The following is a 24,788-nucleotide window of genomic DNA, read 5'->3' as shown; positions in this document are numbered from 1 at the left end:
ATTGCTACTGTTGACTGCGTACAAGCCATCGGTGCAACGAGTGGTGGTTCTCACAATCTAAAAAGACTTGCAGGTTGGACGGTGGTAGAGCGCGCACGAGCGGGCTTACGGCATGTACAATCCACAAATAGGTTGCCGTCTGCAAGTTCACATAGAGACGACTAAACACTTATACTATGGTTGTCTATTTAAGTGTCTGCAAAGTATTTAATGCATACATGCAGCCATGATTAAATGAGAATAGGATCCTTGTATACCATTTTGTTGTTTCTTAATACAAAATAGATGAAGAATAAATAAGATAAACATAATTGCAAGATTGATATCAAGAAAGATAACAGAAACCATGCTGATAAAATAGCTCACACACGCACGGTTCAAAACTCATCCATACTGATAGTCTGACATACATGCAGCCATCAATTTAGTTCCAATTCACTTGCAGGAAAAAGAAGGATCCAATTCCTTGGTTCAGCTAGCACTAACATACATGCATCCATGTTCTCTGTTTGCAGTCAATCAAGGAAAAGCATGCACAAAATAGCCAAAAGCTTTGGCTGTTGGATAACACAAATGACAAGAAGACAGATGAAATCGGACCCAAAAATCGTTCTTGGAAACTTTCTCAAGATTCTAACTGAAACAACACGCTTGTAGCTGCCAAACATGATTGAAAATGGTAGCTGCAGAACTAACAGGATCAGACCGAACCGATAAGATCACGTTCACAGTAGCTGCAAAAATTTCAAAAAAAAAAACTGAGATTACTAACTGAGAATGTGCCATGAGTAGAGTATGAACTGTAGTTTCTAGAGCAGCTATTGTATTACCTTCAACATATCAGTAGCAGTAGCATTACCTTCTCTTGCTTCCCTGAAACACAGTACAACGGATTTAAGTTACTGAACACTACATCAGAGTATACTAGTACAAGGCGCGCGCCCTCGCGCGCGTCCAGAATTAGTTGATAAATGTGTGGACGAAATATATGTGTTTGATTTTTGCAGGAGGCTTAAAAATCCAGTCACCAGCACAGCAGGTACAATGAAGCAACTAACTTCTTTCTTAGCTTATGATACACACAATATCGAGCACTTCGTTTCGCAAACCATGCAATAAATATTTTACTTGCACTCAGAAAGCCAGAATGACTACTAAATGGCAAGAGTGCAGACTAATCATGTACTTACTCAAATGGATCTACAGATATATGTAGCACAAAAAATGCTATATTTTAATACATCTCCATTGGATCCTTCATCAAGTGAACTGAGAAGACAATGAGGTCATACCACCAGGGTTTGCTTAGCTTTCAACTGCTTGTCATTCAGGAATACCTGCTCTCCGTCAGACCTGCTAATCATGTTGGTCAGGAGAAATGTTCAGCAAACCTTATATGAAAGCTACATGTGCTATATTAATGACGACACAATGGCGAATCGGTGAAAGGGCGTTAGATTGGCAAGACATTTATACCACTTCATGGTGTTAGCGATAGCATTGCATGTAGTCAGAATTTAGAGATCTATAAATGCAACAAAATAAGCACGAGGCAAATCTAGCATGTTACAATGTTCCATAAGCGCTGAGTCTAAGATTACCGGGGAATAACCATTACTTAGGTGGCAATGGGTAATTAACCAAAACAAATCTAGCATGCAGTGAGTAAATGTAACATGTTCCAATGAAACCGAACATTTTAAAGTCGCATTCATAAATCATTTGCAAGAGTAACTGTAGAGAACTATCTTCAAAGTAGAATGCCATTGGAAGTAACATAGTAGAGCAATGATTCAGGAAGTCAGCAAACCATTTATGGTTTCCATAACACTTTTCCACAACTGGGAAGCCTGCAACATCAAAAAGGTAGTTTAGTCGGTGGCAAAGGCCCAAAAAATTTATCTGAAAAAATTGTAAGGAAATGCAGAAAAATTGAGGCTAAGTTAACCTAGTAGATGAGCACAACATAGATCTCATGATATATTTTATTTTACTGAGAGATGAAGAAGCAAACATATCTATACAGTACACTTTAGGAATGATAAAGGACCTCGCTAGAGAAGAATTAACTTTTGTATAGCCATGGAATGATAAATAATGAGCATGACTAATAACACAAATATACAACTATGACATGCTTATCATCTAGCATTTGGTAACTTGAAATGTAGGAAAATCTGTAGCAGGACATCACTGAGGTAGGTGATGGTCACTATATTACAAAAAGAATAATTTCATCAGGTGTAGCACATTATCATCCAACAATATAGTGACTAAGTTTAAGTATCACATGCGACTGAATTTTCATTGCATATAGTGAACATGAAAAGGCAGCACTGACTGGAGCAGGGAAATTAAGAAAGCGAAACCAAATTGTTTGAAGCAAAATAGCAGATCTTATATTATACCAAAGAAGGAAAAAGCTGACAGAGACGAAGAAATACAAATTAGGAGGCCTGTATATTTTGAGCAATTATCACAGCAGCAACTAATATATGTTCACTATCACGCAGCAACTAATACAGGCCCATTAGCACGTAGCAACTAATACATGCCCAATTTTTTAGCAGACAGCTGGAAAAAGATATCTTTGACATAGAAATTTTATATAGCATACAACAATATTATGCCATCGTTAGTTAGAGGCAGAAATAGAAACCATGTAGAGAAAATAGTATGAAGTCTAACCATTTTTCATGCTACTACAACTGGCACATGTTCACTCTGTAATGCACTATTTTTTGCACATGGCAATTCAAGCTGATATCAAGTGCAGCGCCACAGTGCTAAAAAGCAAATTGATCTGTGTAATACAGAAAACATTGTGGGAACAATAACAATAAGCAGCGGCTAGGTGCCTAAGTATTTGGGTGACAAAATACTAAAAAGAAAAATTGCTTGAAATGGTTAAGAAGCTATGTTCTTTCCTGGGCAGAATATGCAATCAGTTGAACACATGGCATATTCAATCCTGGAGTATTTAATTATTGATGATAAGGGAAATGGAAAACCGATAACTAATCACGTTGTGTAGTGTGGCGCAGGAAACGTACGCTATATACTGTAATATAAAGCAACTGAATATGCAGACAAAAAATAAACGCAAAGGAGATAGTATGCAATCAAACCTTTTTTAGAATTAGCTCCAACAAATTAGGTCTTACCTCAAACCTCAACAAAGAGCACTTGCCTGTCAATTTGGAAAAAATTCATAACAAAATTATAGATATGTGTAAAGTAAAAGACTCAGACACAAATTTGAAGGAAAGAAAGAAAACCATGTCATCTGCTCTAAGCATTGACCTATCTAAAATATCTTAACTTATTGAAAACATCATAATCAAAAGTCAAAACCTGATATTGGGGAACATATTGGGGAACATATTTGAATAATGGTTCTAGCAGGACATGGTGCGAACTCGTAATGCCTCGCGTTGTATGGAGCATTTTTCAGTTAGACATGTTATGGACAACTATAAAAATTTGTCAAACCTACAGGAGGTTGGTTTCAGAATATCACTGTGATTACCAAATCTTTGAAACCAACAGGAATCTTCGTATGGCGTACATGTGTTTCAAACTACACTTGTGAATTTGAAAGAGATATTCAAGGGAGGACTGGAAAATAAAAGGGCTGTGAACTTACCAATTATTAAGGAACATGATCAATTTTTTTATCTGAACCACGAAACCCTCAAATGGAAATTTGTAGAAACAAATCTTGTCATAGACAGGTCTGTGCTGCTAGTTGCTGCAGCCGGTGAAGGCAGCTGGGCTACGGAGCGGCAACACGCTGACATAGCGCAGAGCTTCTGTCACTGATGAGAATGTTGGGAAAAAAATTAATAACAACACTGATGAGGTAGCTGGCGTCTTCTCGAAAAAAATAGCACAGATGGCATACCAAAGGGGCCACAAAGATGTTGAGCAGCTTACAAAAAATCCAACTACATGTCACCTGAGGGCCTGAAGAGGAAAAGATACTGAACTAAGAAAAATGGGACTTGACATGGTAAAATTTAGTTGCCAAGCATGGAACAGCGGAGTGGCAATTGGAAAGGAACCTTTTTTTTTGCCTTAACAACTTGCAGGAATGGCAAGAATAGGTAAATATCCCACCGCAGACCAAAAAGGAAAAGAAGAATTGAACTGAAGAACTTGAATCAAAGAGTCACACAAAGTGAGGAAAATAATCGAAGAATGAATGCTAAGGGAGAACAACAGCCTGGCGTCTCTTTGTTGGTTGCAAGGTAACCTGCTAAGGAAAAAAAGCAAGGAAAAAGAACAACAAAACTGTTGCAAGCATCGCCAAGGAAGAAGGAATTGGAACTTGATCCATCCACCGACCAAGGTGATCAGCAATTTTTTTCGATCCTCCCCCAGCCTACATCTGGTTTGTTGGAGCAAAAAGATGCAGCCATAGGTTTAAAGTGTCAAATCAGATTAGTACCCTCCCCCCTTCACTGAACGTAGGATATTTAGACATGTAGGTACCAATATAAAGCAATGAGAGGTATATAAAAGGATGTAGATACACCAAGCAGGAGGTATCACAAATGAGATTGTTGCCATAATCAATCGTTATCACACAAATAAGATACTACGTACCTCAATAGTTAAGCTTTTTGGCATAGGTAGTTTGCACCCAAAATGTTGTTGGTTTCCTACATGGAAGAAGTGAATAGTTTTTTTATCCTAAAAAGTGAGAACTAAAAAGAGATTGCAATCATGAAGACTAAAAAAAGACTGTAATCAATTAAAACCTAGGAACTTTGGAAAAGTTCTATAGAACCATATGCTGATTTTAACCGATGCAAGGTATTAACTGTCGTGTTGTATATATCCTTTGACTGGAATTATCTATCGTTTGTACTTAAGGAGGTGCATCCAAACTAAACAAAAAAATTATTGTAGCACGTTGTAAATAATAATTTAGAGGCAATACTTTTTTACATTTGTAACTTAAAACATCTGAGTCAAAAATAGCTAAAATCATTACCTGTCGAGGTCGCATCTCAGAACACCCGATTGCAGCTCGGAATACCTGGCGAAGACCTAGATCAGTGCCAAACCCAGATTAGTGCCAATCTAAAAAAGATATCAAAAAAAAGGGAAAATGCCCACAATGTCCGCTTCCCAAACATCCGCACACACCTGAACACGGCACCACACGTGTTCCCCTTGCAACAAAAGGAAGGGATGTATTGATATGTTCATCAGTGCAAAATAGATAGAGATGGGGACGGAGATTAGGACTTTAGGAGGAAGCACCTGTCTTCTTGTACGAATGAAATTAATTCCTCAAACTACAGCGCAGATCAGAAGAGAAGGAGCAGTTCGTGGTGCAGCGGCGGGCGTCAAGCACATGGAGTTAGGGTTTCGTGGAGCACACGCAGACCGGCGGGAGCAGCCAGCGCCGTGGGGCAGCCACGACGGCGGGCACCGACGGTGGTTGCTGGCACCGCGCCGTGGCGGGGGACGGCCGCCGCCGGGGCCCACGCGGGCCGCCGCGCACCAAACCGGCGGCGCCGTCGCCTAGGCAGCGCACCGCGTGGTGAGGTGGCGGCGCCGCGGCTCGGGAGGCACGTTGCGACGCCGGGAGAGAGAGAGGGAGAGGGAGGGAGGAAGGGGCGGCGGCGGCGGGAGCGGCGCTAAGAAGCCAACGAAAAGCGCGAACATGGTGATTACGTGTGAGAGGCGAGCAGTTTTCACTAATAACATGTTATATTTATAATGGCAGAGGTGGATAATTAAGATATAAGTTGAGGGGGTTACTTTAATATATTTTCGTAATGGTTAAGATGGGTAATCTTTTAGGGGAAAAAAATCTGATGGCTATAATATAAAATATTAGCGGAGATCAAACTGATGGCCAGATCTTTCTTATTATTGTGAAAATTCCTTTGATTTTTTTTTTCTAGCATATCTAATAAGAATTAACGTGTAGACTCCATTGGCGTTGGGACTCTAATAGTAGGATTCCTATATCGAAGAAACAAACGTGTTTTTTTTTCAGGGAGCTGAGTGCCAGTGCAGCGCCAGCCAGGTGCGGCTGCGCCAATGGAGCCCGGATTTGGATTACATATGGGTACAGGACGGGCCCGGCCATTCTCATCCTCAACCTCAAACAAGATTGCTGTGATCTGCATGCGCTCAACACCAAGAGCCTGCCGACTGCAACGCCGCTGGCTGCTACAGCCTACAGCTCCAGAGCTCCTTAGGGGGTGTTTGGTTGAGCTTCTGGCTTTGGCTTTTGGCCCCAAAAGCCAAAAGCTCAACCAAAGGGGCTGCTTTTGGATGTTGCTTTTTCAGAAGCAGCTGCTTTTTCGTAGTTCATTTTTAAAAGCTGGTTTGATCCTGCTTTTGGCTTTTGGCTTTCTGCTTTTCTAAATTGGTGGAATAAAAAACTCTTCCATAGTTGTTTCAAGAGAGATAAAGATAGAAAATATATTTTATACTTGTTTAACCAAACAGCTTTCAGCTTTTCTACAGCTCACAGCCCACAGTAGCTTTCTCACAGCTCACAGCCCACAGCAGCTTTTTCCCACAGCCATAGCTCAACCAAACACCCCCTTAGGCTGTGTCTCCACTCTCCCCTCTCTTCGCTGCCTTGTGCATTGCAAACCCGTCTCCCAAGTCCCAAACGACGATCCATGTATGTATGTAGCAGTATCTAATCCAGGGGCTGATACATCAAAAATTCAACATCAGTTTATCGTGTTCCCTGTGTCTCTCTGATTGTTCAGCTGGAGAAAGGTGTTTTGTTCACGGGTTGTTTCTCAAGCTGTATAAGCACACTCTGTGTTGGAGCTGCTTGATACATGCACTACATTTTTTCGTTCTTTTAATATAGAGATCCACGACTCTAACTCTACTCTGCATATTTCGATAAGAATAATACATTACTCTCTCTATTTTAAATTATAAGTTTTTTTTTTGTTTTTTAGATACTTGTTCATCAACGTGTGTTCCCAAACAAGCTTTAAATTGCGAGAACACATGAGCATTACAAGTTTGCGAAGCATATTAAGATCCACAGCTAATATTTGTTGTATTTTTGCTCTCTTTGTTTATTGTCAATAGTAATAGACATATAAATACTCTGTAATTTGTATTCGGTGTGATAAACAATCACTACCCCGACCTCAAAATGATTGCAAAATTACTAACTCTACCGCGATTCTCCATATTCCAAAATGGTTAGGCCAGTCTAAAAGGGGTTTCAAAGAAATTTTATTCTCATTTAATGATGTGACACATTAGCAAATTTGCTAAATTGGCAAGTTAATTATAAAGAGAGGAATAGAGTTTGCTGTCATAGTTTTTTAACGAGCAATTTTGCCCGTTTGCGAAAAAACTATGAACAATTTGGTAACTGTGTTTAGGTTTTAAGGCTTAGAGTAAATCTCTGTTGAGACTAGCCTTACCAATCAACACCTTCGTCCTCGCCTGAAAAGAAACGGAGGTGCCAGCGTCCGGACGGACGCACGTGTCCAGACGCCTGCGCAGCCTGCCCCGGCCCGTCCGTTGATTTTTCTCGCCCCGCACGCGCATCCCGCCCTGTCGTAACGCCGCGTGTCTGGAGGACTCGCCTTGCACTCACAGCACGCCCTATCCGCCTCGATTCGAGGCCGTTCGCCACACACCGCGCTCGTACCCCCGCCCCCATCGCGCCCCGTCTGCCGACCCCCAACTCGTACCTCCTCTGAAACACATGCAACATGTGCAACATCCACCGATCTACTTTTGCAACATCCAAATAAAACAACTGCAACATACCTATGAAACATTAGAAACACTTGAAACATACGCTTGCAACATGCGCTTTCATCGCAACATCTCCTTGCTGAGGTCGTGCATCGCGGCAGCCAAGGCATCGACAGCGGCACGCCCTATCTGGTGGGGAACGGTGGTGTCGGCGACACCTCGATAGCACCCTAGCAGAACCCGTCACGCGCAGGGGACGGGGCACGGTGCGCAGCAGCAGGGGAGTAGCGCGCAGCGAGTTGGAGCGGGCGCGGCGGGGGATGGAACGCGACGTGGCGATGGAGGGGGCGCGACGCAGGATGGAGCGCAACGCTGGATGGGGGAGCCGCGCGGTGCGAGATGGGGCGCGTGGCGGTAAAGACGGCAGCAGCGAGCGCACGCGCAAAGCAGCACACGATGGGCGAGAGCGATAAGGAGATATTTTTTGAGAAAAGAGATGAAAGATGCAGAAAGTAAGCTGGCCTATTGGATCGGTACGCGTAGGCCCTCCTAAGCATTATCGGAAAAGAAATGGAAAAACAGAGCCGACAGCCTTCTGTTCCAAATAAATATAGGTACTTTATTTATGCAAACAAGCCTGAAAAAACGTAAATTGCTCTATTTATTTGGCTGATAAGCCATGACTGAAAGCACTGTTGATTGATTTGTTATGAGAGAAAAATATTATTCATTAACTAAAAAAATACGACTTATAAGCCAAACGAATAGGACGAATGTTCGGGAGGTTGGGCTATAGGCTCAAGTGACGACTCGGTCGGGCTTGGGCGAGATCGTGAGAGAGAGGATGGTAAGGAATTTTATGTTGAAAAAAAATCATAATACCAACACACCCACCAGAGTTTTTATTTTTCTAACAAAAAAATGCAATACAAGCTCATATGATTGTTACACGTACACACATTTAAGCCCTATTTGGAACTCAGGAACTTCACATGCTTACAAAAACTAGTTGGTTTTCATAGAAAAACACATAAAATAAAGAAAATTCCTCCAATCCAAAAGAGGCCTTACATGCTCTATAAATCCATGTGGATACAATATATTCCTTTAAGCACACTCAAAATACTGAGCTAATCGATCTTGAGAATGATAAAAATCAAAATATGGATTAAATCCTTGCCGATCATAACCAAATAGAGCCTTAGTAAGAACCAAACCTACTGAGGCCATGTTTAGTTCCGGCCGGATTCGGCGCCGCCGGAAACCCAGGGAATTGTAGCGGTACTGTAGCATACTGTAGCATTTCGTTCATATTCGGTAATAATTGTCCAATCGTTGACTAATTAGGCTCAAAATGTTCGTCTCGCAAAGTACAACCAAACTGTGCAATTAGTTTTTGATTTCGTCAACATTTAGTACTCCATGCATGTACCGTAAGTTTGATGTGACGAGAAATCTTCTTTTTGCATAGTGCCAAATTCAAAAAATTTGAGGAACTAAACATGGCCTGAGCTCCTTAGCTCCAAGTTTATCTTATTTAATCATATTTTTCAGAAAATAAAAAATAAATTTTGACCAAATGAAAAAAGGTCGATTTACTTGTGACCGATATATAAAAACTGATACACATGAATTCGGTAGGGTGCGTATATTTATAAGTTTGCATACAAATTGTTTATTTTAGAAAACAAGTGGATCAACTTTTTGTAGGCAAATAAAAAGAAATGTATGTGAGGTGCAGATAAATTTTAGACTACGCCAATTTTTCAAATATATAGTGGTTGTTTCGAAGTTCAGATTCGAACAGAAGAAGAAGAAAGGAGACTGTTGACCAGACATATACGGCGTGAATAAATGCGGTAGAAAATACAAAGGATATACATAGATACGTACAATGGTACAACGCTACGCACGAAAAGAGAGCACGTGCACTACACACGGTACAACAGCACGCACGCACGCACAATGACATGGTGGCCGGACACGGCGAACGCAAAACTGTTGGAGGCTTGGAGCGCATCTACGCCGACGGAGGCGGCGCCGCGATCGCCGTGGGCACGTTGACGGCCGGGACCGACGGCATCGGCGGCAAGCCCACCTTGGGGACGACGGACGGAACGACGGCGGGTATCGGTGGCAGGGTCAGCTTGGGCAGCACGGACGGGACGGCGGGCATTGGCGGCAGCGCCACCTGCGGCGGCACGGTCACCTTGGGAGCCGCCGGCATGGGCGGCAGCGTCACCTGCGGCACGGTGACCGCGGGCACGGCCGGCATGGGCGGCAGCGCCGCCACCTGTGGCACGTCGGGCAGTGGCTGCACCGTTGGCAAGGTCGGCACGGCGGGGAGGCCAGGGACGGCACCAGCAGGGGCCGCGGCCGCGGTGGTCGTGTCGGCCAAGTGGCGCGCCCCGTGGCAGGTGTTGCTGGCCAGGAGGAGTGCGCACGCCACGACCGTGGCCAGGAAGCTCGCAGCGGAAGCCATACTGCTAGGAGTAGCTAGGCCTAGGCCTGTCTCTGGAGACCGCTCGCTGCACTCTGGTTATGCTGCTGCAGGAGCAGGAGGCAGGATCGTTTGTTGCTGTGTTGCGAAGAGCAGGGGTCAAATGCGTCGCGATTTATAGCCTGGTGATTAGGGATAGGGAGGGTGCGATTAGATTGGTTGGTGGCCGGATCGGTGTGGCAGCGTAAGTTGATGATTGGCCCAAGTTGGTGATCACAATGGCAGGACAGGACAGGACAGGACAGGAAAAGAAAGATTAGTTGCAGGGATCGATCGATCGAGGCGGATTCTTGGTAGCCGTGTGCCTAGAATTTCTGCGTTTAGGTGAGCTGGGGATCGTGCGCTGCAGCTCCAATGCAGTATCAAATTCAAATCACAGAAGAGGAAAAGGCTGGAAAATTTGTCCACCACCTGGCGTCCAGATCGACCAGAGCACTCCTGAGTTGCCCCACTGGAGCCTTGGTCCTCCGTCCTCAAGATGGTCGTCCCATTTCCTGGCCATCAGAACCCGGGCTCCATCTCCGGCAACCCCTCGTTTTTGAGCTGAAGCTCCATAGCCTCCCACCAGAACCCAGAGATCTCTCCTGAGGCTCTTCCACTCCACGGCTTTGCTTTGTTGCCATTATGCAGGCTCAATCCACACGGACACACACACACTGACGCTGCCGCGTCGACTGGAGCACACCGAGCTGAGCGCCAGCAGGCAGCAGGGGTTGGCGTGGCGGTCGCGCGGCGCGGGAAGCATGGGCAGCCACAGTTCGTTGCCTCGGCTGGCCGACGTCGAAGGGACGGACACCATTTACTCGCTTAGAGTTGAGACCCGATCATACCAGATGTTTGACACCGTATATAGAGTATTAAATATAGACTAAAAATAATTAATTGCACAGATTACGACTAATTTACGAGACGAATTTTTTAAGCTTAATTAGTCCATAATTTAACAATGCGGTGCTACAGTAAAGATGTGCTACTGACGTATTAGTTAGGCTTTAATAAATTCGTCTCGCAGATTACTAAGCACTTCTATAATTTATTTTATTATTACAATTCAAACACTTACATATGACACTCTTATATGACACCTCTAAGTTTTAGCTCTGATATGACACCTCTAAGTCTGCATTTAGAGCATTGAGCAGAGCACATTTACGTCATTGCATTGAATTGCATTGCATGACAGAAGCAGCTACGACCTACTGTACGAGGCCTGCTGCTGCCTGCAGGAGGACCAGACCATCTCCATCCGCCTGAGAGGCCGAGACGTTGGTCGGGATCTTCTGGCTGGACGCACGGAGACTGTTGGGTGGTCGTGGACTCAACTGTGATTGCGGCTCATCTTGTCGCTGGATTATGCGTCCTGCGGCTCCTACCGCGCGCGCACTCGGTGGTCCAACAGCTTACCCAAACGGCGACTTAAACCTAAAATGGGGTATACACAGTGTTTTTACGGTAGAAAAAATGACTCCAACGGAACACTCAAACAGAGCATGCATTTTGGGTACGAAGTCAGCTGGAACGCTTATTTGCATCGTCCTTCACCGAGACGCAAAGTCTCCAGGCGGGACCGCGGCGGGGCGGGGGCGGCTCGGCTAGGCGTGCTCGCCGTGGGAGCACCTCCGGAGCCGCCGGCCTTGGTTGCCTCGCCGGATCTAGGACCGCTCCCTCGCCGTGGGAGCACCTCCGGAGCGCGACGAGGCGGGCCCGACGACGACGACGACGGCGAGGCGAGGAGGGAGGCAGGCGGAGCTCGGCGGGGAGGGAGGCCAGGGCGCTCGACCGGCATGGATTCGGCCGCCTGCTCGTCGATCTGGCCGCCTGATCGTTGGATCTGCTCGCCGCGCGGAGCTTGAGGTAGAGAGGAGAGAGGGCGCGCTGGATCCGCCGGAGGGAGAGTGGAGGGAGCGCCGGCCGGCCTCCTAGGGTTGCCGCGCCGCCGGGAACGTCGAGCGCGCGGGCCTGGGCATGCAATCGCAGAAGAGGAGGAGGAGCTCCATAGCGCTGGCTACCCGCCGCCGATGCATCCTACCGCCTACGGGGGAAGCGAGGGGATCCGCCCGTCAGTGCCGGATGCAGGGGGCCCTCGTTGGCTCCAGTACCGGAAGGTGGGGTGGGGGCAGAGCCGCTGGCGGCGTTGCAGTCGGGGAAGTCCGTAGCGTGAAGAATAGGTGCGGCCCTCAGCTGTTGGAGAAGGCTAAGTTTTGGGTCCGCGAGTCTTTTACTGTACGTGACTCAAATCGTGAATAGATATCGCGTTTGGGTTCCCGTTGCTGGAGACCGTCTTAGTCGCCTCAAATTGTTTGCTCCAGAAATTTAGTCAAATATGTAACAACTCACAAAAAATCCATCGAGGGGATGTAGCTCAGATGGTAGAGCGCTCGCTTAGCATGCGAGAGGTACGGGGATCGATACCCCGCATCTCCAAATTCTTATCATTTTTGTTACTTTTTTTTTATTGCTGCCAAACTGACTCATTTGTTGCTTATTAGACACATGTGCATGTGCTCTGCTGACGACAGACAAGAAGAGAAGTCCTCACGATATTGCACAATGCCAAACTTATTATTTCCTCCTTGTTCCTGTTTACAGCGAGTGAATATTATCAATTTCTTATGAGTAAATATTGTTTCTTGCTTGTTTCTGCTGATGTAATTAAGAAAAATCACTATGATTGAATACTTTTTATTTGATGATCCAACTTATATAATCCAATTATAGCCACACCAAGACCATGACAAAAAGCTGGTTAAGTGGATAACCAAAGTTGTTTTTGATAAGTCGACGGAAGGGGAGAGAATCCCCCACCTGGCCATTTCCATTCATTCATTGGCCTCCCAAGGCCTGATAAATCAAGGTACATTTGGTTTTGCGCAGGGTGCTTACAGACCCGAACAGATGGTTAAGTGGATAACCAAAGTTCAGCCATACAACACATAATAACAATACAAATGAGAAGAAACTATAGAGTTTGGGTCACCGGCAAATCGGCACAGAATGAAGGACGATTACTACATTTGGAGAGGGAACAACGAGAGGTTTAGGGCACAGCCCAAAGACCTACAAGGTGACCCAAACCAAACACTCGTGATTCGTGAATAGAGGTCCAATTAATGGTGTGGTTGAATCAATTAGCTAGGGACACTCCATCTCCATTTTGTTTTCCTATGTTGGAGTGCTTTAGTGCTGCAATTTTCAAGATTAAGGCCCCGTTCGCTTGTCTTAAATTTGGCTTGTTCGGCTTGTTTTTTCAGCCGGAACAGTATTTTTCTCTCACAACAATTCAGCCGGAACAGTGTTTTTCAGTCAGTTTCAGCCAAAATTCAGACCAGCGAACGGGGCCTAAGAAGAATCCGTAGCACATAGAGCGCTTGTTTATTAGTTTCCCAGTCTAGTCTGTCCAAGCAAGCTTGTTTGGCATATGCAACCATCCTTGGCATTCAATTTCGGATACCTAGGGGAAATCAGTTTTTTTTTCCCTCAAGGGCACGTGTGCACATCCAAATGGTGCGCATTGGGAGAGCATGTGCCCTCAAGGGCAAAATTTACTTTCTCATACCTAGGGCTAGGATGCATGCCCGGAAGGATTCCAAAATTAAAAATCCGTAGAACCTATGGCCTGTTTTGGTTTCTCACCGGGCAACCTTGCCTGCACATGTAGCAAGCCATCCCAAGTGTATGATTTTGGACACCTAGCCACCTAGAAGGGATACGATATATGCGTGGGATATGGAACTATGGAAGCTGTGCCTATGAGGTTTTCAAGCAAACAACCACCTCGTACAGTACACAACTAACTTACACCATCTTCGCTTGGCTTATAAGCCGTACTTTTTCAGCCAACATACAGTATTTTTCTCTCACAATAAATCAGTCCATAGTACTTTCAGCCATGCTTATCAGCCAAGCGAACAGAGCAAACACAAATAAGATGGAATATAAAGATGTCGTCTGTGCCCAACTGTAGGCCAGCAGTATGCTTATTAGGTTGGTGGTTAGCTAGTCTGCTGAACCTGATTGTACGTTCTTACAACATGTATCAGATAATTTGTGTTTAATAAGCTGCCGCAATGAGCATATTTATTTTCCCTGCAGGAGAAAATACAATGGTATATATAGTACAATAGACAAATACTCATCACATTCATTAATATCAGTAAATAATACGCATGCAACACGTTAACATCATCACATCCACTGGCACAGACTAGTGGCATATACATATACACCTAGCAGTGTAACACCGTGTACAAATACGTACCCTACAACATATATATTCACGGGCCCTTTTTTTAGATAATGATATTTGCGTGACCAATACGCTGTGTATGGATATGAAGGAATGTTAAGGCCTCTCGACGAATATAATGAGACACACACAAACATAAACACAGGTACATGACAGGGCGTCGGCCGTCGGCTGCATTTGCACGACGGTGGACGCGCGGCGGTGCTCGTCCACGCCGGGAACGGGACAGCATCAACGGGAGCGCGCGGCAGCTACGGCACCGCGGCGGACGGCAGCGGCACGCCGGGCACGCCCGGCAGTTGAGGCAGGTTCGGCACTTGGGGCATCGGCAGCTCGGGCACCGGCGGCACTGGAAGCTTCGGCACTTGAGGCATCGGCAGCTTCGGCACACCTGGCACTTGAGGCAGCGGCGGCAGTTCGTCGAGGCGGCGGGCCGCGTGGCACGTGTTGGCGCCGCCGAGCAGCACGGCGGCCATGACGAGCGCCACGGCCAGGAAGCGGCTCGAGGTGGAGGCCATGCCGGAGAGCGAGCTCTGCTGGTGGCTGCTGCGCTGCTGTAACCACAACACTCTAGCTAGCTTGTCTCTTCACTGAAGGCAGGAGGCAGTGCGAAAGGAGGGAGCTGTGCATGGCAATTTATAGCAGCACGCCGTGCCCGTGTGACGCGCCACGCACCACCCAGCACTAGCGTTGGTTGCTAGCCACCCGACGCCGGCATGGGCCGGGTTTGTCGTTACGGGATCCATGGACTGGTGAACGATAGACAGCCGCATGTACATGTACGGCGAGCTTTGCAGCCACTGCTCACCTTTTGTTCTCGCACTTTGTCCGCCGCCCGACTTTTCGGCTACGGCCCAGAGCTCAGAGGATCGGAGTCGGAGGGTATAGCCCGCAGTACATCCATCTGGGAGGGACGGACCGCCGGACAGGGGACGATGGGGTTTATTTGTGGCGGCCAGTGCCCTCTGTGGCTCTCTCTGTGTCTGTGAGTCCGGGTGGTCGTGCCCGTGGATGGAGATCGAATGTCCATTGCCCATATTGCATTTTGGCCTTCACCCTTCAGCCTTGTCCTCTGTGGCCGGATAGCCTCCGTGAAGAACTGAAGATTTCGTTGGGCCACGCGTCACAATGTGTTGGGTTGGCGTTGCATGCTGGTCCAGCGGTGTGGGTAGTATGAGCGTGCCCTTAGCACCCATGTTCCGACAGGGTAACGGAAATGGAAACTTCGGATGTTATTTTATAATAACATGGGAACGTAAAAGTTCTCGAATCAGGGGCGTGGACGTCCCGAAACGAGGAATGTGATCATGTTTCAGGTTTCCGGCTGCCAGGGACTAGCCTTCTATCCATATTCTAGCAATACAATTTTGGTCTTTTTGGTTGTCTGTTCTTAGCCCGTGACTAGACCTCTCACTAATGCAATGACCACCTCTTGACCTGGCTTTTTGAAAACGCTAGGCGAGCTCATTCTCCGCAAGCCTGGCTTGCCTAGAGCATGGTAAGCATTCGTGTCACCTCCCGGTGCTCCACTTGGTAGGCCGACGCTTTGAAGGAAGTAGACGGGAGCTGGTGCTCCAGTGGCTTGTTGGCGACAGCCGAGATCCACTCCACTAGACCTGATGAACTGATCAGGCCACCCCCGGCCTGGCATGGTCCATGTCATCCTCCACCCTTGTTGTCTCTACGTCTTCTCTCACTCACCTCCTCATCACAATGCGAGGAATCGATCAGGCCACCGCCCGACCTGTGCAAATCCGATCAAAAACACATCATCGCATCTCTAGGGATCATGGTGTGGGGGAGGCGGGTGCTCAGCCCCCAGCACCTCGCTCCCCCTCCTCCCACGACGTACCGCCACCATGCCTGCCGAGCCGTTGCTGCACCCATGCTACATGGTGTTCATGCTCATATGCTTCCTCCAGCTTTGGCCCAGACGCCGGCGTGGCGGAGAGGTGCCTGCCGGAAGGAAGCAGAGGAGCATGCTGGATGTTCAACATAATGTCTCAGAGGTAAACGTAATAATAGTATAAAGATGAGGTGTTCCTATACCTAGGCAAAGCAGGTAACCAAGCACATCATTTCTAACATAGATTTTAAACAGTCAATACAATCAAACAAGTGCGTATTGCATTGGCAGCATTGCACACAAATCAGACTTTGGCTGCCCATGTTTAATTGGCGCTAGCTAGGTCGGATTCAAACACGAACTAAACACACCTATTCGGCGCTGCGAGTGCATCAACTCGTGCCAATCCTTTGGCTGCGCGGGCACCCGTGCAGTATTTGTACAATTTTAAGAAATGTATCAAATATGTACAAAAAGGAACAAACCGATATGTAGGGGATGTAGCTCAGATGGTAGAGCGCTCGCTTAGCATGCGAGAGGTACGGGGATCGGTACCCGGCATCTCCAGTTAGTTCAGCCATGTGCATTCAAGCGCGTTAGAGCACCTCCAAAAGTTTGCTATCTCAACTTGGCATCCATATAATTTTGGTAAAACAAGAAAAAATAGCCTTCAACAGTTTGGCAAAACAACTTGGCATCAATAGCAACTTGGCAAATCTTCCCTCCGCGCGCGCAAATATACGCGCGCGTATACGGCTTGGCATCCGGAGCTCTTCGTTCGCTTAGCGGGCCTCTTCGTTTTGTTAACGGGTTTTTTTATTTTACCAAATCAAAAATGCCAAACTCTTGGAGATGGATTGTTTTTTTACTTGGCATATAATTTTGGGAGTTGACAAATCACAAGATTTGCCAAGTAAAATTTGACAAACTCTCGGAGATGCTCTTAGTTTTTGCATTTTTAAAACTCATCTTAGGGACCGTTTGGATTGGTCTGGGCCTGTTTGGAATACGAGATTTTTTTTCTATTCCTGCGTTTTTCCTGTGAAATTGAACTGGTTCTTGTGAAATTCATGTGTGATTCCTGTAAAATTCTTGCGTTCCAAACAGGCCCGAAGTATTTTCATAGGAACTTTGAAGGAAACCCGTTCCTCTTTTTGGACGACGTCAGGCAATGTTTGGAACGGAGAAACGCTCATTTCAGTTCCAAAGGAAAGGTTCGGTTTCCTTCACAAAACATAGGAAAAAATGCATCCAGTCTGAGCTTTGGTTTCGCATAAGACCGAGGCAAAAAGAGTGCAGAGGAGATAAACATAGCACTAGCTCATTTCTCGATACTGCTGTTGTCCAAATGCATGGGATCATTTGTCTAACGCCTACAATGTTGATTATTATAACATAAAAAATATTGTTAAAGTGGTATTAATTGTCTAACTGAAACTTTTGGTTCCTCCATTCCAAACACTCATTCCCATAAAATTTCTATGTTTTTCAATCCTCAGTTTTCAACCTCTACTCATTTTCTATTCCTGTGTTTTTTTTCATTCCTATGTTTTTGATTCCTGTGTTCCAAACATGGCCTTATTTTATCTGGTAAGCAGTGCTAGCCCAGTGCATTCAAGCGCTGAATCTTTGTGTGTGTTTTTCATTCCTATGTTTTTGATTCCTGTGTTTCAAACATGGCCTTATTTTATCTGGTAAACAGTGCTAGCCCAGTGCATTCAAGCGCTGAATCTTTGTGTCTTTTTACGAGCATGGACGTCTGCAGCGCTGCCACTTTGTCTAGTTTTAATTCAAAAGGCAGGTAGGCGCCGCAGACGTCCATGCTCGTAAAAAGGCACCTCAATGTGTCTTTTTCTTCTTTGATCATACTCTCTTCATTCTGAATCACAAGAGGTTTTGTTTTTTTGGATACATAATTTTTTTTTGCTACGTATTTAGATGTACACTATGTCAAGATACATAGTATAAAAAGCCAAACTGCATTTTATTTTTCATTTTAGCGCAGCAAAGAGAGAATAAATAAAATGTATACTAGTAGTCCTTGAAACGGCAGGCCGGGGAGAAAGAAACGGAAAAGGAGATTTTTAATTATGTAATAAAATCTGACAAAAAGGGTGTGACTTAGCGATCGCGAGCTACTCCCTCCGTCCTATGAAAAAACGCAATTCACGAGTTTAAAATTTTTCCCACAAAAAACGATAAAGTAGCCTACCAGCCTACTACACCAGACCTAGGGTGGGGGACCCACACCAACAGCGCCAACCAGCCGCATGCCATGTGAGAGAGAAGTACCCAGACTGCTGTCAGCTCACGCACGAGACTTCTCATCATTAAATAAAAAATAGAAAAATCCATCTCAAGTTCCCAACACGCTTTCACTCTCCACTCGTTTCGGCAGGAGGCCACCAACAGCAGCCGCATGCCCGCATCCTCCACTACTGCACAAGCCCTGCATCCGAAAAAAAAGAAAGAAATCGACCGCACCTTTACTCATCCTCAATATAGTTGGTCATGTAGCCCGAGGCATGACGGTACGGCACGAAGCTCATTTTTTTAGCCCGACACGAGCACGGCCCCGCCCGGTGACATGCGGGCCCGGGCTGGCCCGGCCCGAGGGAGCAGGCCGTGCCTGGGCCGCTGCTCAGGCCCGTGGGCTGGCACGGCACGGCCCGGCCTTCAACAGACGGCCCGGCAACGGCCCGGCCGGCCGCCCCCTCCCTTCCCCTCCAGACCGCCCTCCTCAGTCCTCACTCCACTTCCCCTCCCCGCGGCACTCACGCACTCCCCCACGCCGCACCCGCACCTTCCCCAAACCCCTCCTCTCCGGCTCTCCCCCACGCCGCACCCGCACCGCACGGTCCGCACCCCTCCTCAGTCCTCTCCCCCACCGCCCCACGCCGTCGCGCACTCACGCACCCGCACCCGCACCCCTCCTCTCCCTCTCGGTCTCTGAGATGCGGCGCCCGACCCTCTCGCTCTCGGGCCCTCTCCCTCTTCGTCTCCGAGATGTGGCACCCAGCCTTCACCCTCCAGCGGCGCGGTGGTCCCAGGAGCACGGCGGCGCTAGCCCCAGCCGACCCATGCGCGCCCTCTCTCTGCCTCTCTCCCTTCGGCGGCGTGCGCCCTTTCTCCTCCCTACGGTGCCAGAAAGGCGCGGGGACGCCAGATCCGGCGACGTCGCTGCGCGGGGAGGCCGGATCCAGGCATCCAGCTATGGCGGGCACGGGGAGGTCTCCGGCGGCGCCCTCTCTCCTCTCCTCCATCCGGCGGCGCCCGCACGAGACGACGGTGGAGACTGGCCAGATCCGACGAGGTGGCAGCCGGATCTGGCGAGCAACTACCGGATCCAGCGAGCGGGCGACCTCCTCCAGTGAGCGGTCCGTGGGACGCCGACCCCGAGCTCCGCCCTGCTCCCTTCTCCGCTCACCCCGACGGATCCGGCGTCAAGCGCCCTGGCTGCCTCCCCTCCGCCCGCGTAGCCCCCTCCCCACCAGGGCGAGCGCGCCGGCGGCGGCCGCCGCTCCCCGTGGCTGCCCTTGCCTCCTGCTCTCCCCTTCCCTCTCTCTGTGGGCCTCGGGCCAGCCTGGCACGCTTGGCAGGCCGTGCCTTCTCGGCCCGGCCCGGCCCGAAAAATGGCCCAGCAGGCCGTGCCTGGGCCCTTGGTCAGGCACGACGCCTGGCTGGGCACGGCCCGGGAGGCCCGCGTGCCGTGCCGGCCCGACATCCTCCGGGCCGTGCCTGGCACGGGCTCGTGCCGTGCTGAGCCGGGCCGGCCCGATGGCCAAGTATAATCCTCAAGCATAGGCGCCCTCTCCTCTTCCTTCTCTCTTCTGTGATTTCCGAGACAAAGCCCCAGAGGGGCAGCACAAGGCACTGGCTGGCACGCAGCCTCTGCCGCCGCTTCCGCCCTCTGCGTCGTAGACGTCCATACTCTCAGCGCCAGAGTCCGTGGCGTCTGAGGTCGGCGCCACAGATTTTGACGTCGACCTCGGCGCCATGTCGAGGTTCCGACCACGTCAATGTCAACTAGGATTTCGGCCAGGCATCTCGGAGCCAAGATCTGTGGCGCCGAGACGTGTTACCTCGACGCCATGAGTCCTGGTGTCGACCCCCAGCGTACAAAGATGAGTTTACTTCTCCGAGGGGCTAAACATAAATTTTCTTCAAAAAAAGGGCTAAATTATAAAAAATTAGGGATGGCATGTTGTGCTAGGCCAGGCACCTCGGAGCCAAGATCTATGGCGTCGAAACGTGTTACCTCGGCGCCATGAGTCTTAGCGCCGACCTCAGGGTCCAAAGATGAGTTTAAATCTCCCAAGAGGCCGAACATAATTTATTTTAAAAAAGGGTTGAATTGAAAAAAAAATTAGGTAGAACGGGAGAGAGCATGAATTTCGAGTATGATTTTTGAAAAATGATAAGGCAGCTTTAAAACAAGTTCATAGTCGATGCTCCTCCGTATGAACTGTTTTACATGCAGTTTGCGAATCAAGCTTGACGCGCGCAAATAACTTTGCCGATCTGCAAATCACGAGACGCGCGCAAATAACTTGGCCGGTGGACCACGCTTCCCTCGTGCTTTTATACTACCAGCACTGCAGCACACTGTTCTGTTCTCTCCGGATGACGTAGATATTCCATTACCAGCGGGGCCCGCCACGATCATACTTCCCTGTGACCCACCCACAAGTGACTAGTACGCAACAACAAGTGGGTACGCATAGCAGGTCCCCTTGCCCAGGGACCCACAGTGGCAGTGGCACACGTACGGGCGGCGCAACGGCCACATCGGTGTTGGCCTGGTGGGATTGGGAACTAAGGTAGCGTTTGTTTGATAGATAAGGTGAGTGGGATGGTTCTATCTCTGGTTTGTGGGGCGAAACGAGTTTATTTTTTGTTTAGTTGAGAAAGGATGACATTAACCTGTTTTCTGTTTGTTTCATAGACATCAAAAGTACGATGAGCCACTGATATACAGGGCCCACATCCATCAGATTTTTTCTTCTTTTCTTTTTTCTTCTTCCTTATCCTTTCTTCGTTCTTCCGTCTCGGACCGCGAGTCGCGACCCGTGCTTGCTGCTCGGGCCTCCACCGGCGATCTCCATGTGCCTCCTCCGCCGTCCACTCAGGCCCCCGCTCTGGCTGGCCGGGCCTCCGTTCACCGGAGTCGGCCCGCTCGACCTTGCTCGCCCCTGTCCGCCAGCCCTGTAGTCACGAGTCGCCCGCCGAAGTTGCCCCGGTGCACGACGAGGACGGGCATAGCTCGCGCAGGGCTGGTGGTGGAACCCGCGCTAGCCATCCTCTCTCCTCTCCCTTCTCCCCTGCGTCGTGCGGCGGCCTGAGAGGCGACGTGCTCGTCCGCGCGGCGACCTGCGAGGCGGCGGCGCTCGCCCCAGTCGGGTTCCTCCGTCTTCAAGCTCCTACGAGCGTCGTCCTTCTTCCTCCCATCCTCTCTCGCACGCCGTCCGTGAGCGAGCGCACCTTCTCTCCTTCTTCCTCGCCACCAGCCCGCTCGTCCCATTTGGGCTGACCCTGTCCCCTCGATTTCGTGGGACGGGGGTGTCCCGAATCTGCCAACATATTCCTCGCAGGGACGGACTCGTCCCTGGCTACCTCTTATCCATACAACCCTCGTCCCAGGATCATCCCACTTCATCCGAGTTATCCCCTCAACCAAACAGACGGCAAGGGTCGGGTCGCAGGATGGGCCCGCATGCCAGTGACCCACCAGTCGAACCGCATTCACACGACCCGCCCGGGCCGCTCCGGCCCCGTCCTTCCTCCTCCCGGAGTTGTCGAGTTGAGAATCAATTGCTGCTACTTGCTAGTACGATTTCTTCTCTCCCCAAGCGGCCAAAGCCACCAACCAGTCAACCACAACCAGCGCCTTTTTCATTTCAACCACGCTGCTCGTGCTCGCCTGCTCGCTGCCTGCTTCTCGCGATCGTCTCGGGACTCCAGAGTGCTGGCCGGCTCTCTGCCTGTTCGTGTCGTCGCTGCTCCTTTGCCCGGTACAGTCTCTGCCTTGGTAGTTCAAGCGGCGATGTGGAATCTTAAGGGATTTTCTCTTTACCTGCTCCTTTTTCTAGTAAAAGAGATGGAGCTGGGGGCTTTACTGTAGGAAAAAAAAGGAGGCGCGCCTTTTAGATTATGGAGCCCTGAGTTTAAGTTAGTTTGCTTCTGTGGAATTTTTGCATCTCCTTGTTTTTTTTTTCTTTCGGGGGGCATTTTGGTGGTTTTGGGCACGGTGCGATGAATCTTGGGGTTTTATTTATGAAACAAAGAGATGGACAGCTCATCGAGGAGTTCTGGGCCTGATTCTCTCCTTCTCCTAGCTGGAGAAATATATTGTCTTGCCTGGTTTCTTTGGTGAGGAACCGCCAAATCGGCCAGTGTTGGTCTTTAAGTGCTTTGATGATTGAAGGACGCTGTTTCGGTTAATGCTTATCTGCTGGAAATGTTACTGTCGAAGATTCCCTTTTTCCCCCCTTGTTGGAGATTGGATTTGGAACTGTAACTGCCTAGTAGCATATTAAAATTTATATTGCACCAACTGAATTCAACAGAAAGTTTTGCTACATTATGTGCTTCACAGCTTCAGTAGATAATCCAGGTGTATTATGTCATTGTCAAGATTCAGGAAGGTGTACAACTATTTCAGTCAATCGATTTTAGGAACTGGTGCTACTAGTAGAAAATGTCTGAATATTTAGTTCCATTTAGTTCTTTCAGCCAAGTACATTGGTCTAGCATTTTCTTAAATTCATATTTTTGATCCTGTTCCACTGGCCTTTCTTCTCATGTGCCCCTAAGAAGCCCCTTATGGCTGTTTGTTCTCTCTCTTTTTCCAGTGCTTGCCCCCCCTTATTCCACTAATTGTAGCTGCTGATGTGCTGTTATGGAGGAACAAGAAAATATCATCGAGTGTTCTGGCTCTTGCAACAGCTATTTGGGTTTTCTTTGAGTGGCTTGACTACCATTTTCTGACAATTGTTTCGTTTGCACTTGTTCTTGGAATGGTTATCCAGTTTGTTTGGTCCAACTTCTCAAACATGCTAAGCGGGTATGGAATGTGTAAAGCATTTTTTTGCGATATGTAAAGAATTTTTTTGCAAATAATATGTAAAGCATTTGAGCAGTATCTCTGTTGACACAATAATCTGAAATCCTTTTCTACTTCTAGATCTCCTTCTCAGGTGCCCCGAGTTGAATTGCCTGATGAGTTATTTGTGAACATTGCCGTTGCAATCGGTGCCCAAGTAAACAAGTTCCTGTGCTTCCTTCAGGATGTGTCTTGTGAAAGAAACTTGAAGCATTTTGTAGTGGTAAGTGAGACTTTTCTGGGTTTATCTATCCAAATAGATGTGAATATATGATTGACACATTTATGATATTGTTGAATGCCATTTTATAACCATTCCTATTCTGTCTGTCTTAGACAGACATTTTAATTGTGGTGCTATGTTTTCTTTCAGGCGATCGCCGGATTGTGGGCTGCTGCAGTGATTGGAAGTTGGTGCAATTTCCTGACAGTCATATATATCGGTAAGAGGCCTGTAATATCCATTCTTGTCAGCCACAATTTTGCATTTTCGTCAATTGCCACTGAGAAACAATGCCCTGTTCCTATTTAATGAATGCACACATTTCAGCATGCGTGGTAGTACTGACAAAGATGTTGGATTACCTGGAACAGGGTTTGTTTGTGTTCACACACTTCCTGTGCTCTATGAGAAGTACGAAGACCAAGTGGATGATTTCCTCTACAGCCTTCTTGGTCTGCTGCGAGATCAGTATCAGAAGCTTGACCAGGGCGTCTTGAGCAAGATTCCCAAGGGGAACATGAAGGCTAAGAAGAACGAGTAGTTTAGCCGCTGGTTTTCTCATGAATGAATGGGTTGGTGAACTGATGTTGCGCCCTCTTGTGCATGGCAGACTTGCGTCAATTGTTACTTAAGCTGTGTGCCACTCTGAACATGGGTGCTAGTTCATTGCCCACCGGGTTTAAACCTATTAAGCTGCAATGCATGTTGCATCCACTGTTCAAGTTCTTCCACTCATTTAAGCTGCAATGCATGTGGTCCGCTATTCAAGTTCTTCCGCTCATTTAAATTTCTGAACATGGATGCTAGTTCACTGCTCAAGTAATGAAGTGTGCCCATAATTCATTTCTGAAAACTGGAAGTTGCCGATAGCCTCCTTTCCTCCTTCGTTTCTAAGATTGTGCCATTTCAAGCTCAATCTGCAAGCACAAGTTCTGGCATATGTATATGACTCTTTTTTTTTTTGGCCTGCTGGATGCTACTGAGGTGCTCTAACCACTAGAGCTAGAGACCCTTTCGCTATGTATATGACTCTTATATTCCTTGTTTCGCAATTCCATTAGCTCGGCAAAGTTTACACTTTGTTTTCACAAAGTTAAAATAAAACCTTGCTCCTGTGACCTTCAAGAACTACATATGACTGTACGTACTGAACTGCCATGGTGT

At 47.7% G+C, this 24,788-nt stretch overlaps 2 protein-coding genes, 1 long non-coding RNA gene and 1 other non-coding gene across 15 annotated transcripts; 2 read left to right on the top strand and 2 right to left on the bottom strand.

Moving 5' to 3' along the window:
- Nucleotides 1–369: 369 nt before the first annotated feature.
- LOC136473962 (uncharacterized) lies at nt 370–5,685 on the bottom strand. Of its 11 annotated transcripts, XR_010762845.1 has the most exons (9): nt 5,272–5,685; nt 5,155–5,180; nt 5,000–5,055; nt 4,609–4,664; nt 3,905–3,966; nt 3,647–3,818; nt 1,191–3,190; nt 831–873; nt 370–734 (listed from the first exon to the last, which is right to left on the bottom strand). It is a non-coding gene; the product is annotated as an uncharacterized lncRNA (long non-coding RNA). The 11 variants fall into 11 exon arrangements; XR_010762867.1 differs by having other exon boundaries at nt 1,191–1,353; nt 1,697–3,190; nt 5,000–5,685; XR_010762884.1 differs by having other exon boundaries at nt 1,191–1,356; nt 1,811–3,190; nt 5,000–5,685.
- Nucleotides 5,686–9,726: 4,041 nt separating this feature from the next.
- Nucleotides 9,727–15,057, bottom strand: LOC136454051 (protein PELPK1-like). The gene is made up of 2 exons (XM_066454605.1): nt 14,706–15,057; nt 9,727–10,235 (listed from the first exon to the last, which is right to left on the bottom strand). The coding sequence occupies exons 1-2, from the start codon at nt 14,969–14,971 to the stop codon at nt 9,728–9,730; spliced, it is 774 nt and encodes a 257-aa protein (XP_066310702.1). The 5' UTR covers nt 14,972–15,057; the 3' UTR covers nt 9,727.
- On the top strand, nt 12,559–12,631 carry TRNAA-AGC (transfer RNA alanine (anticodon AGC)). Its single transcript has one exon. It is a non-coding gene; the product is annotated as a tRNA-Ala (tRNA).
- A 6,936-nt stretch (nt 15,058–21,993) lies between the features above and the next one.
- Nucleotides 21,994–24,418, top strand: LOC136477704 (reticulon-like protein B8). 2 transcript variants are annotated; one of them, XM_066475951.1, is made up of 4 exons: nt 21,994–22,310; nt 23,483–23,624; nt 23,775–23,844; nt 23,996–24,418. In XM_066475951.1, exons 1-4 carry the CDS (start codon nt 22,003–22,005, stop codon nt 24,163–24,165), a joined length of 690 nt encoding a protein of 229 aa, XP_066332048.1. In that variant the 5' UTR covers nt 21,994–22,002; the 3' UTR covers nt 24,166–24,418. The 2 variants fall into 2 exon arrangements, with proteins under 2 accessions (XP_066332048.1, XP_066332052.1); XM_066475955.1 differs by lacking the exon at nt 21,994–22,310 and adding an exon at nt 22,373–23,362.
- Nucleotides 24,419–24,788: the final 370 nt, after the last annotated feature.

This window comes from Miscanthus floridulus, chromosome 1, assembly GCF_019320115.1.
Source record: "Miscanthus floridulus cultivar M001 chromosome 1, ASM1932011v1, whole genome shotgun sequence".
Lineage (NCBI taxonomy): Eukaryota > Viridiplantae > Streptophyta > Magnoliopsida > Poales > Poaceae > Miscanthus > Miscanthus floridulus.
This window is presented reverse-complemented; position numbering and strand designations above follow the sequence as displayed.